The 13,946-nt window shown below is 34.7% G+C and overlaps 1 protein-coding gene across 1 annotated transcript; it reads right to left on the minus strand.

The window, feature by feature from the left end:
- Positions 1 to 3,540: 3,540 nt before the first annotated feature.
- LOC111912658 (cycloartenol-C-24-methyltransferase) lies at positions 3,541 to 8,144 on the minus strand. The gene is made up of 14 exons (XM_023908405.3): positions 8,001 to 8,144; positions 7,789 to 7,885; positions 7,124 to 7,190; positions 6,847 to 6,920; positions 6,675 to 6,759; positions 6,021 to 6,076; positions 5,835 to 5,889; positions 5,615 to 5,662; positions 5,391 to 5,474; positions 5,193 to 5,309; positions 4,899 to 4,982; positions 4,006 to 4,131; positions 3,812 to 3,909; positions 3,541 to 3,685 (listed from the first exon to the last, which is right to left on the minus strand). Exons 2-14 carry the CDS (start codon positions 7,869 to 7,871, stop codon positions 3,634 to 3,636), a joined length of 1,029 nt encoding a protein of 342 aa, XP_023764173.1. The 5' UTR covers positions 7,872 to 7,885; positions 8,001 to 8,144; the 3' UTR covers positions 3,541 to 3,633.
- Positions 8,145 to 13,946: the final 5,802 nt, after the last annotated feature.

Below are 13,946 nucleotides of genomic sequence, written 5' to 3' on the forward strand. Positions count from 1 at the left end.
GTAAGAATGGGCATCATTTCATTAATCATTGGAAAACATTCTAGTCTTCAAATCTCCATAATGATGAACAGAATATGAAAATATATTTAAAGTTTCGTTGTCATCGGCATCAGATTGCTCCTCTCCTCCATCATCATTTCAAGTCAAGTTGAGACGTCCCCCATTTTTTAGAACCAATTGAAACATTTTTCTTCACGCTTTATAAATTGAGATGTGGAAATTCCCAGTTAAATAAAACATTTGTGAGATAAAAAAAAAAGTTATTTTATTAAAACCTTGAGGATGTCATTTGTTCATATCCAGATATACATTACAGCGTAAAGTATAAAAGTTCCTTAAACAACTTATAAAATGCACATCTCTTTATTCCACTTAGCATTCTAACAAGACTACAACAACCTTGGTTCCACTACATGTGATGTATAAAAATGAGTGGGTCAGGTTTGGGAAAACCTAGTGAGATGCATAGTGTTTTCAAGCTCATAATAATTTAATGATAACAAGTAATATCATTCCTACAAACAACATTGTCAGATAATATATATAGATTCTTACCTAATACCAACTACCCAACCCAACCGATCCTCACAAATCCTCATTGCAGAATCATGTGGAAGAATCACCTTACCTGATGAATTGTTTGAGTATCTGATTTACTACATAGCTAGTGGTGTCCTTGGCCAATGTAAGTCATACAAGGCAACTAATGTTCACAAATTTGATAAATATGGTTTCCCATTTTATCTACGTCCATGGGTTATAAGTCCATCTTAGCAACGTAATTCACTAGACTGCTTAGAATGGTCAAGTGGTGTCATCTACTCTAGTCGATGAGCCAGACATACTTGTCAGTTGTCTAATCCGGACCCACTATTTCTGGTCATCCAAGAAAGAGGAGGACTTCACTTTGTTTTGATCTCATATTCTATCCCAACTTTGAGACCTAGTCGATATCAATCTTAATTTGAACTAAGCAACCTTTACAAGTCTTATTCTTAAAACTAAGGCTAGAATTATAACTAAAGGCAATCGATTCCCAATATGGTTTCTAATCCAATTATCATATTTATACGAATGGCACATAGCATAGATAATACAGGTAAAAATTTAATATTTGATATAAAAAATACTTTTATTTTAGATTATGATCTTGATAATAACTACGCACTCACCTGACAAAGTGTCTGGTGATTGGTGAATCGGGCAGAGCTTCGCCTTACACCTTTTCCAAAAGACCTAGATGTACATAACACTAAGTGTCAGTCTAATTTCATACTTCACGGAACAATTATCCTACGCGTTTAGATTCCTCAATAATCTCAAAGTCTACCTCAAGATCTATCAAGTAAAGATCAGCTAGGCAGGACATTCGGGAAGCAGAACCATTTCGGCATATAGATTTTCTGAAATCCAACAACCAAGTCAACGTGATCATTCTAGGCATCTCTCCCGTAAGTAGATCAATCAGTATACCGACTTGTAATCATTGATAAATCTTAATTATAAGTTCCTAGCAACGACATACAATTATAGTTAAAATTTTCACCGAGGTTGAGTAAGCGTAGCTAACTTACAGAGTATTATTGATGATAACCGGGTTCCAATCGGGCAGAACATTGACTCGGGATCTCCTACTCGAATGATATTACTCAGATGAGTACTCAGGGGGATCGCATGGCTTCACCGCAGGCTAATAAGAAAGAAAAAAAAAATAAAGCTAAAATAGGGTAGAACTCGAGAGAGAATGGTTGTAGGGGTGTGGGGATTAAATGTTATATGAAGCCGACTATTTATAGACTAGAAAAGAAATGTGTGACGTGCATGCCATAGGGTGCGCCACACTCTTGGTTGGAAGATAGTAACGTGTAAAAATGTTGGCCTGACATGTGGCGAAAGGTGGGTGGGGTTGCGTGGTCTTGTCGGGCGCACCGCGCTCCTGACGCACGCGCGTACCATTTTTCAGATTTTAAAAATTACGTATCTTCTTCCTACGAGTTTCATTTTTGGCGTTCTTCATATCCCTAGAAAGATCTCAACGGGATCTACAACTTTCATTTAGACTCTGTCGGCTAATTTTAAACTTATATTTTTCACACAGGTTTAGACTATTAAAGCCCATATAAAATGCATAACTCTCTTATCTGGTGTCCGTTTTCAATAGACTTCATATCGTTGGACCGCTATGAACAAGATCTTCAAATCTCGTTTAGATTTTTTTTGGATAAAAATTGACTGATCTAAAATTCGATTTCTGAGCTTTATATTGCTATGTTGAATCTTATAAAAATTGTGTAAGGTCGAGGAAATAATATATCTCCAAGTTGTCTAGACGAAGATCTTGTTCATAGCAAGAAATTTAAACTTTTGTATTCTGTGAAATTCTTTAAACAAACATATCTTATTTGTTTTAAGTCGAATTGACATGTTGTTTTTTCCAACGTGTAATTTAGAGTTTGTAGATAAGTTTATACTATAATTTTGTTGTTTTTGGTTTTATATTCAACGAGTTACAATCATTCAAACGAATGATATAAAGTATAAACAATCAAAGTTGACCAATCTAAAGGGCACAAAAAACGGAAACATATTCATTTTTACGAGTTGTACCGTATCAAACTCAAAAAAATATTCACTTTAACGAGTTGTAACGTATCAAACCCAACAACATATTCGTTTTAACGAGTTGTATGACACCCAAAAACACATTTTAACAAGTTGTACCATATGTATGTAAAATTGTACCGATAAGTCCCACTCTGCCTGATCCATGGTCCACAATATTTTCCGAAACCAGTCAGATCCAAAAGTCGGTCCGGTCTAGTTGGGTCCAGTTTGTCCAAATGCTCACTCTAGGCAACTCTACGAAAGGCAAATGAATATGAGAGCAACCAATTAAGTAGATCGACGATCTCTTCAACTTTATTAAAATCAAACCCAACTCCCATTATCTAATTTTTTATGCAAGCTAATATCAAGTCCCGAGACAAAGTAAAAACACTTGAGCATCCTAACAATACATGGTTGCCTATTACAAAAGGATTCGTGATAATTGAAATGATACACGTTTTTAATAACCATTCTTAACTTATCAAGACACATTTCTGTTGAATATTTAATATTTATTTATCTACATGCATTAAAAACTTAGCAAGCTTTAACTTATGTGTTGTGTGATATGCATGTCATGTCTTCACAAAAAAAAAGGTCCTACAAAGAAGTGATATTTTAGAGGTAACAGGCCATAGAAATACTTTTTTGTGAGAATCTATAAGTGCCAAATGAAAATAACAAAATATCTATATAATACTGATAAATTTATAGATCCAATTTATTTTGATAGCAACTTGCTAGGACAACCTAAATTTATGAGGTTGTTATAAATTTACTCATCCACTACCATGATTTTTCAAATGATTTAATGTGTACCTCTAATTAAATGTATGCCTACCAGTGCACGTTACAACTGTGAATTATCAGAAAAAACAAAGCTATTCACAATGCGTAGGACAACAAGTAAATAACAACTAGCGACAATAAATATTTGTTTCAAAACTAACTTCAATTTTTTACTAACAAATTTATTTAGTTACGATAAACAGGGGTGAATATGTTTATATTTATAAAATTAGCTTTCTATTGGGGCTTTCTAGCCAAGAAGAAGTACATTGGTGTAAAAATCTCCTTCCTGCCACAAGAAAGAAAGATTTAACAGAGAATATTAGAGAAATAAGATTAAAAAAAATAATAATAACTTTTGATTTTTACGAGAACGAGGGAATATAATATAAATATATAGGAAAAAAGTTCTTACTTTCCACCAGCAACAAGCCCTTCTGCGGCTTTCTCTAAAAAGGATTGAACCCTTTGACTCCCCTTTGGGGCGAGTCCCACGTATTCAAGGGCTATGACCTAAAAAATTAAATAAAATAATGCACTAATAAGAGTAATTTTGGTGTGCGAATATAATAAAAAAAAAGTCAAACAATTCATGTCAATGGATCTTACCATGTTTTTTGTAAAAAAGCGTCCAATAGCTGTTAGACGGAAACTGGTAAGAGAGAAATGACTTGTGTCGAGAGGCAAGTACCACGGAAGGGGTGAATCTTTAGCTAGATCTTTCTCCCATATAACCTTTATAGAGGTGTAACAACATTAGTTTTTTTTTTAATATAAAAGTTAAATATTAAAAGTTGTGTAACAACCCACTTGTTAAACACCACAAAACAAAACAGAAAATGTTGTACTATGTTTGGCATGGTATATATTGACTTGTACTGAAACTGAGACTACTGATAGGGGTGAACATTTGGATCGGGCCGGACTTGTTGAGGCTTACCAGGTCCAAGTCCAAATGCTCACCCCTAGAGACTCATGTCAATGATACAATAATTGTAATTTCTTGTCCTCCTCAAAAAGGTGGGACAAGGTCTTGCTCTCGATCTCTTGTCGGTGAAAAAGACGTAAATGCCCTCCTCATCCTCGTCATAAAAAATAGCCCTAGAAAAGTTTGTCTAGACCCATCCAGTCCAGTCCCATGTCCAAACACAGCCTACGGCTGTGTTTGTTACACAAGACTGGACGGGGACTGGACAAACTTTCTAGAACTATTTTCTATAACGAGGATGAGGAGGGCATTTACGTCTTTTTCACCGACAAGAGATCGAGAGCAAGACCTTGTCCCACCTTTTTGAGGAGGACAAGAAATTGCAATTATTGTATCATTGACATCAGTCAGTCTCAGTCTCAGTCTCAGTCTCAGTCTCAGTCTCAGTCTCAGTCTCAGTCTCAGTCTCAGTCTCAGTCTCAGTCTCAGTCTCAGTCTCAGTCTCAGTCTCAGTCAAATGCATGTCAAAAGCAGTATAAGACGTAGAACTGGTTGGTTGTGAGTTGTGACTCACTTCAAAACCTGCTTCTTTCAAAGCGGCAAGACACTGGCTTGTTGATCTAATGTCTGGGAGGCCATCACCAAGCTCAATTTCTGCCTGCAGGAATAAAATGGATTTTTTTTTATTAATATATTTAATTATAGTTGATAAATTTTGTTTACAACATCAAGTTAAACATGAGAAACGCCAAAAAGATTACAACTGAACAAAAACAAAACTTCCAAGCTTTTTCGGAAAATAAAATCGTAATATATTTAATTATTTATAATCATGAAATTTTAAAAAAAGATTTGTATCATGTTATACCTTAATTTTCAGGTGGTCCCGGTTATTTGGGTCAAAAGCATCAGTCATGCACCACTCATATGCAGCAAAAGATTGACCAGGCTTCAAGACTCTGTATATCTCTTTATAGCATCCAACCTTTTGGTCATAAATTAAAAGGTTTTAAAAGAGTAAAACTTTATAATTATTTTTTTTTAAATAAAGCAATTATATAAATACCGCATCTGGAGCATGACAAGTAGCTTCAATTGCATACACTGCATCAAAACTGTTTTCTGGAAATGGCATCTTCATGAAATCAGCCTGCGTTTGTATTTGTAGTCAGTTGCAAATAAATATCAAGTCATTTTTGCATCTAATCTTCAAAAAGTTGGAACAAGGTGGGAAAAAGACGAAAATGCCCTCCCCATTCTCATCATTAAATATAGCCCTGGAAAACTGACCTTTTCAAAGCTGCAGGTTTGCTCCACACCTGCAACACGGTTCAATGTCTGGAGAAAAAAAAAAGTAGAAATATAAGTCTGATAATAAAAATCCAATAATTGAAGCAATTTAAGCAAATATAAATATATATATATATATATATATATATATATATATATATATATATATATATATATATATATATATATATATATATATATATTTGAAAATAGAAACTACCTTCCCTCTTGTTATCTGATATTCATTGTTGTTTAAACCTGTCACAGATGTTGAACTAGAGACACAAGTAAAATTTAATCTATACTGAATATAAATAAAATGAATGTTGAGAGAAAAGAAAAAAAAAACGATATTAATATTAATAAAAAAAAGACGCATCTGATGTTAAATGTAAAAGTTGGTTACCTAAATCGAGCAATTTCCCTCAATGGTCCACCAATTCCACATCCTACATCCAAAACCTTTTGCACACAGAATAAACTAAATTTGTTATGTAAAAAAAAATAAAATAAAATAAAAAAATTCCAAAAGTTTAGAGTATTTGAAAAAGGATCAACTTTCACATTTACAGTTTTGTCCCAACTTTACTAATTTGGTTCAAACTTTTTTTTTTTTACAAATTTTCCCAAAATGTAGTTTTTTATATAAATTTACCTATGTTTTCAACTTTTTACACCTTTTTCCCCAACTCTTTTTACATTTTTTTCACGTTTATCTAATTATTTAAGTACTGTTAAAAGAATTTTCCTTTAACATTTCTACTTATGTTTTTTCAAAATTAAAAACCACAAGTTGTAAAAAGAGTGTCAAAAAGTTGTGAAAAGAGTTGTACAAAAGAGTGTCAAAAAGTTGTGAAAAGAGTTGTACAAAAAGTAAACTTGTAAAAAAAAAGGTAAAGAAAAGAAGTTTCGATCAAATTCATGAAAAAGTTTAAAACTTGGGCCAAAACTATAAACATGAAAGTTGATGGAAAGCATAAAAAATAGTCCAAAACTGTAAATATGATAGCTCCTTTCACAAAAAAAACATGTAATTTTAGATTGGATGAAGAAAGATCACGTTTTGTCCAGGCTTCAAGCCAAGCTGTAAAGCAAGAAAGTGTTCATGTCGCTTGATGCTCTCACGAAGAGATTCCCCTTTCCATCTGCAAACCAAAATGAATATAACTTTTTATTATTATATCTCATGATCAATAAAAATATATATATAATGTAACAGATTAATTACTAACCTTGGGGCAAAATGGAATGATTCTCCCCAACCATACTCATAGAAGCTTGTGGCAAGATCGTAATATTTGTTAACCTGAAACAGAATGATAAGTTTTAAAAATGGCATGAATCATGATCCCACTAAAATAAGTAGCAAGTTATTGTAGTTAATTTGGAACAAAAGTCTTGTTTTTTGTGTTTTTGTAAATTTGTATTTTCCCTTTAGGAGCTAGGAGATATTGAATTATACATGCAGAAGGAGAAATATACAGAGATTAAACACCAAATATCTTTTACCATGTCACTGTAGTTAGCTTTTCTCTCTTCATCAAGGCCTCCAAAACTGGCATGATACTTCTCATACCTGCAATAAGAAGCAAAAAATCAATAACAAGATTATATAGATTATTATACCACATATATATTTGATAGCAACATGAACATTTAACAGGTCTTTTTGAATTATTTGGTCTTAAATTGTAGAAGTTCAACGCTCTTTTCATAGTGAAATAAAAAGAAATAAGCACATCTGAAAGGTAAGTAAAAAAAAAAAGATGAAGGTAATATTTGATCACAATGACATAACCATTGTAGATTTGTAGCTCCTTTTTTAGGTGCTTTCAATTTTGTTGTCTAAACAGAGAGATTTTAAAATGATTTTCAGTGTTTAATAGATTTTGTCGCATTTGACCAATTTTGTTCTGTTTGTAGTGCTATTAGTTATAAACTTATGCATGTCTTCAGAGTTGAAAGTGACATCTTCCACCTTCAAATCGAGCGTATTAATTAAAAGAATAGAAAAAATCATCCAATAGCCACGAAATTAGTTACTGGAAATCGATCGATTGTAGCAAAAAACAAATCACTTCGAGGCGAATCAAATGCATACATGCATTCAGTAATATAATACACTTGAGAATTCCAAAACATTAAGAAAGCTTTAATCGAATCATAATACATACTTGTCTACAGCTGAAAGGACATCATCTTTTTCAATTTTGCCACCAAGTCCAGATGCAAGATCTAATGCTCCAGCTTTCGACATCTCCAATGCACAAACTAATAATGCAGGAGAAGAAGAGAGATTGTACGAATAGTCAAATCATAAAACAGTTATCGTATCAAATCACACACCATTACATGTGTAAATACAAGAGAAGAAGAGCGATCTTACAAGTGAAAAAGCAGGATCTGAAACCCTAGAAGGCAATTGAAAAAAGAAATCAGTAGATGTGTATGAGTGTGGGAGGATTATGAAAGTTTCGTGTTCATATATGATTGACCTGGTCAGCGAGGGACACACGTGATGGGATATACCCGGCAGGACACGCTGTTTGGGTCGATTTTGACTCGATTTATCTTTCCTTTAGATTAAAGGGCGTCACGTTTTTTTTTTTTTTTTTTTTTTTTTTTTTTTACCTTTTTATGCGATGTCTCCAATATGTATATATATTTTTTTAAATCATTTCATTATATATATATATATATATATATATATATATATATATATATATATATATATATATATATATATATATATATATATATATATTATAACATTAAAATTAATAAACATAAAATAAAAAGTTACTAAAACAAGTTCTTCAATTCGAAAAAACCTAAGCATCTTCCGGCAGAGTAGTATTGAGATTGATATGATTAATCTGGAATATATGTTCTACCAAATTGCCATGAAGATCGTGATGTTTACCATACATTTCTTATTGTAACGGATTATAGGGTACCAGATTCAAGGTTCTATAGGTGGCATATTTAAGGAGACGGTGACCTAAATGGCTAAAACGATATCATGTGACACTGTCATCATAGTCGTTTCTTGACATTCATATTCTTTGTATACACACAATCTTAACATCACTTGTAAGCTTCTTTTCGGCCTCTGGCAAGTGAAAACCACATTATTTGTTCCTTTAGCAACACCCGAACCTTGAAACAAAACTTGATCTGCCATAGACCATTCTTTTTTAGAAACATGCTAATTTACCACCCGAAGAACCACACTCTATGTTTTCGAATAACAAAGACTGTTGCAACTTTCTTCCATAAAATTTCTTTGCACCTTTGGCCTATTGGCTTTTTTCTTCAACGTCTCTTTCTTATCAGTCGCACCTTGTGAAAACCTCGATTAACCAACACCCAATCGCCTATAATTCACCCTTTGATTAATCCAAGAAAACTGTTGCCCAATAAATGAACCAAAACACCACTTTCTTGATCGAAAAACTTCGTGAGAATCAAACGGCCCACCATCCAATTGAAACCCTTTCACCCTTTATTTGATCCTTTAAACATGGTAGTCAAACCTTTGTTCTTGAACCTTAAGAACACCACTAGAGCTCTTTGAGAACTTTTATTGAACACTTAGCTTAAGTAATTTGAAACTCCGTCTCCGACACAAATCTTTGTACAGGGACAGAAACAAATCCCAAACTCAAACCAACGACAATTTAATGACGAAAACTCGAATTAAACTTACATATGATTATTTTTGGATTCCATTTTTTTAAAAATGCACCTGCCCATGTTTCTTTACTTGTTACTGTTATCCCTTGTTTCTGATTGAGAAACCTCTATGAAGTTACAATTTTTAAAAGAATTAGTTTACCCATCCAAAAAGGGTTTGTGGCACCGCTTGTTGCTCATTTACCCGCTACATCTATGTAAAACTTTGCTTTAATATCTATATTAATATTTTATAATAGATTCATTTTATATCAACATTCAACTAATCTTCACCCCCTTTTTATCGATTAAAAACAAAACCACAACTAATAACTCCAATAGAAACCCACTAACGATCAAAAAATTCACCACCAACTTTGATACCACTTGTTATGCCAAATTGCAGAAGCATTAAACAATAACTAAAAAGAAATGTAGAAGAATAAACAAAGAAATGTCAAATAAAATTGTTCTTGAAATATATGTGTTTATGCAATTAAAGAGACACAAAGAACCAAAGAAAAGTATACCATCCCGATTTCCAAGTATTTACCTTTTAACCCCTTAGTATGACAATTGTTTGCAAAATGGTCTTCAGAGGCATTTTCGTAATTTTGGGGGTTGTGTTAATACGTTGGGCGTACATGGGTTATGTCGAGTATGTTGGGCGTACGTTTGGTAAGCTGGGGGTATGTGTCCAGGGTGCAAACCCTAATTTTTGGGTTTGGACCCTATTTAAACACCCTTAAACCCTAAGACTTCTTTCCTTCATCGACCTCCAGCCCCATTTCGACCCCTTTGCAAACCCTGATCTATTTAAGAACATTTTGGAGCTTGGTATGTGTAACACCCATAAAATTTACGTCAAATTTAAACTTTTAATACTAACAAAGAGTTAAATAGTAATTGTTTTTACAAAACATTTCCAATTCATTTATCATCAGAGTGTCCCAAAATAGATCATGAGGATGAGGAGCGGTACGGTCACACCTTCGCCTTCCCTCGCTCTCCTGAAGTACCTGAAACAATAAACTGAAAACTGTAAGCCCGAGGGCTTAGTGAGCTACCCCCAAAATACCAATACCACACTGGCAGATACCATAGCTATAACGATCAATCAAACAACATACATACTGGGCCATCGGTCGGACTGGTCCGCCCTACTGGGCCTACAGTCTATCTGAATCTATCCCGAGCCTTCAGCATGACTGGTCCGCCGCATGGGCCTACAGTCTCCCCGGACCCTCAAAGGGTGTGTTGGCCTTCAGCACAAAGCAGGACCGCCTCAACCCAACCAACAAGCAACTAACCATGTACGCATACTATCATATACTGGCACATACACATAGAAAACATATTTATCTCATTGACCATCAATCATAGAGTCTCACTCGTAACTAGAGCATCGACCTAACAGGTCACTAACATACCAATCCTTACGGATCATAAAATCATAACATACTATCTATCCTGATTCCGATCTAACAGATCAGAATCATATGTGGCATACCATGACAACCGATCTAACCAATCTCTAGCATAACAACCGTCCTAAACATGATGAATTCTAACATAGCAATAACATAACACCCATCCTAAACCAAGATGAAATCTAACATGGCAATAACAAAGAAACCATCCTAAACCAGGATATAAATCATAAAGGGCAAGCCTTGGTGTTGTAGACCCTATCGATATAGTGAGGATAACTCACCTCGCAGATGTCGATTCGAAATGTAAACTCCAACTATCGGATCACTTGACACCGGCTCCACCACCTATAACCATAGCACAATATACTCATAAGTTCTTACTCTTATGAGACACCCCATAACCTCTTAGTAATTCCTGATCAAGGTCAAAATCCTTAGTCAAGGTCAACAGTCCATGTTGACCTCAACTCGCCGAGTACACTCGGCCACTTGCCGAGTCCATGGAGCACATTCCAACTCGCCGAGTCATCGGAGTGACTTGTCGAGTTCCTTCGAATCCCGATCAATCCTTAAGGCCACCCGTCGAGTTTTCTCCTTGCAACTCGATGGGTACACACACATGCATATCCTAGGGAAAATCCATCTGACTCGCCGAGTTGTTCTTCAACTCGTCTAGTTTTATGGTGATCTTCATCGGACTCGTCAAGTTGTTCATCCAACTCGCCGAGTTCATGACCTTCTTCATGTGACTCGCCGAGTCATCCTTGCGACTTGCCGAATCCATCAAGTCCTCTTTCCATACAGACTTGTTTTGAGCAATGCAGCGGCTTCAAATCACAGATCCAAGCTTCTAGGGCATACTTACCACGTAAAGTTGCAAACTTCACGTGCATGCATGTATGTACGTAGTCAATGCCTCAATTACCTGATCAAGCCCGAGTACGCCTCATGTACAGGCTGAGTACGCCCAACGTACTTAGTTGAGTTGACTATGTTGATTTTGTTGACTTTTGCATTTGACTAGGGTTTGACTAATTTTGACCTAAGGGTATTTTGGGTATTTTCATTATATGTTAAGTTTGGTCATGTTCCAATGAATAGGTGGCCGGTAGAGCTGATAGTTGGAACAGTTCCTTGTTCAACGATCTTTTCAGACTAAGAGGTGAGTTTTCCTCACTGTACTCGTGGGACAAAGGCACCAATGCTTGCCCACTAGATTGTGTATCATGGTATATAGGATGTCGTTATGTTGTAGTGATTTGTTAGATCTGTATCCTGGTATATATGATGTTGCTATACGGTAGTGATCTATAGATCTGCCTGTTTATCTGCTGACTGGGTATATGTTTATCTGTTGCAAGATATATGTTATTTGTTATGTATATTTCGACATGATATGTTGGGGTTAAGGCTGTACTACTTTGTGTTGTCTATCAACAAACCAGGGCATTCCAACCGAAAGGCTGTGGGCCGGGGTAATCCAACCAGGAGGTTGTAGACCCAGTATGTATTGACAATCCAACCAAAAGGTTATGCGCCGGGGCATTTCAACCGAAGGTTGTGGACCTGATATTTGTCTGGTTATATGTTTGTATGGTGGTGCTTTAGGGGAACTCACTAAGCTTTGGCTTACAGTTTTATTTTATTATTTCAGGTACTTTAGATAATCATGGCAAAGCAAAGGCGTGATCGTGCACATCCTTCAGATTTATGTTATGTGGATTTTAGGACACTCTTATATTGATTAACACTTTTGAAACAATGTTTTTGAAAACATTTATGGCTATTGGGATGTTTTTGAAAAAAATAAATTTACTCTAATTTTCTGGATGTTACAAAAAGAACTCAACAAAAACTTTGTACATGTTGCTAAGGTTGTCCGGGGTGGCAGGGAGAGTAATCCGACGTGGCCACCGTCCACCCCACCTCTACGTCAATTACTCTCCTTCTCCACCACCACCGAAGAGGTTTTAAAAAAGGGAAAAGAGAGATAGGGGGGATTAAGAAGTTAAAGATAAAGAGAAGGCGTCTTTGAAAAAATCCATAACAACTTCAATTCACGATGACACACATAATGCCATTATGTGGGTGGTGTTCGTTCCAATGATGCCAAAGGACACACCTTTGATGCCCCCACTCCGGACAACCTAAATGGATTGAACTGATCTTCCCCATATTTACAATAATGGTACCTATACTTTAGCCTTACTGATACTTTTAACCCTAAATTTATTTTAATGCCACATTGTACTACACTATATATTTCTTTTCTTTAACAAACTATGCTAATGGTTGTGTCACTATCTAGCAACATCTTTTTTTATCACTTACCTAACGTTTGGAAATCTACCTCCAACTTCATTCATGCTTAATATTTTATTGTCTATAATTTATGCATATGTATCAATAGTTGTATATAATGTTTTTCATATTTGATGTTAAGTTTATAGACACTTTTCTGTTTTTGATTGTTTGATCTTTTTTATGAATGCAGAATACCATAATTGGTACATCTACATTTGCTTAGTTGATAGTGTTTTCATTATATTAAAATTGGATACGGTATCATCTATAGCAGCATACTTTTAGTTGTTTTGAACCCAAAAAATGGAAAACCATCATCCATAAACCCACATGTTCAAAACAAAAACCCACAAACCCAAACTGACCAATGTCAAAATTAAACCCATATAGTTTTTGAAACAGAACATATATAGGTTTTGAAACTGAAAAAACTGACTTTTGCATTTTGGGTTTGGGTTTAGCCAAAACACTTATCCAAACTGATCCATGCTTATCCATAGTGAAGCTAAAACTCCTTAAACCATTAGAATATACTTTCCATCTTGATAATTAACCTTTGCGTAAGAAATCACTAGGGAATTCTTATGTGCAAAATACAAATGACGATGGCATTCTTATCATCGAAAATAGCTTTGGAAACATTGTAATATCTAATCCATTATGTATAATGGTTACGTATGGCAAGACATTTTATGATAAAACATAGTAACCCCATACTACAGTTGGCATGCATCAGACTAAAACATATATCAATATGACAAAAACTGTAATTTTTATCCTACATAAAAGTGAGACAAGGTCGATAATGAATCACCCTCGATCTCTAATTTGCACAAAAGATGTAAATTCCCTTTCCATCTTTGTCATAAAACATAGTCATAGAAAGATTATATAGTCTTACCTCCATAGAAATACATGAA

The sequence above is a fragment of the Lactuca sativa genome, chromosome 1, assembly GCF_002870075.4.
Source record: "Lactuca sativa cultivar Salinas chromosome 1, Lsat_Salinas_v11, whole genome shotgun sequence".
Taxonomy (NCBI): domain Eukaryota; kingdom Viridiplantae; phylum Streptophyta; class Magnoliopsida; order Asterales; family Asteraceae; genus Lactuca; species Lactuca sativa.

Coding starts and splice junctions, on each gene's coding strand:
- LOC111912658 (XM_023908405.3), bottom strand. CDS start 7,871: ATGTCGAAAGCTGGAGCATTAGATCTTGCATCTGGACTTGGTGGCAAA. Junction 5,310..5,390: donor CTTGTCATGCTCCAGATGCG/GTATTTATATAA, acceptor TATGACCAAAAG/GTTGGATGCTATAAAGAGAT. Junction 4,983..5,192: donor GGGACCACCTGAAAATTAAG/GTATAACATGAT, acceptor TTATTCCTGCAG/GCAGAAATTGAGCTTGGTGA.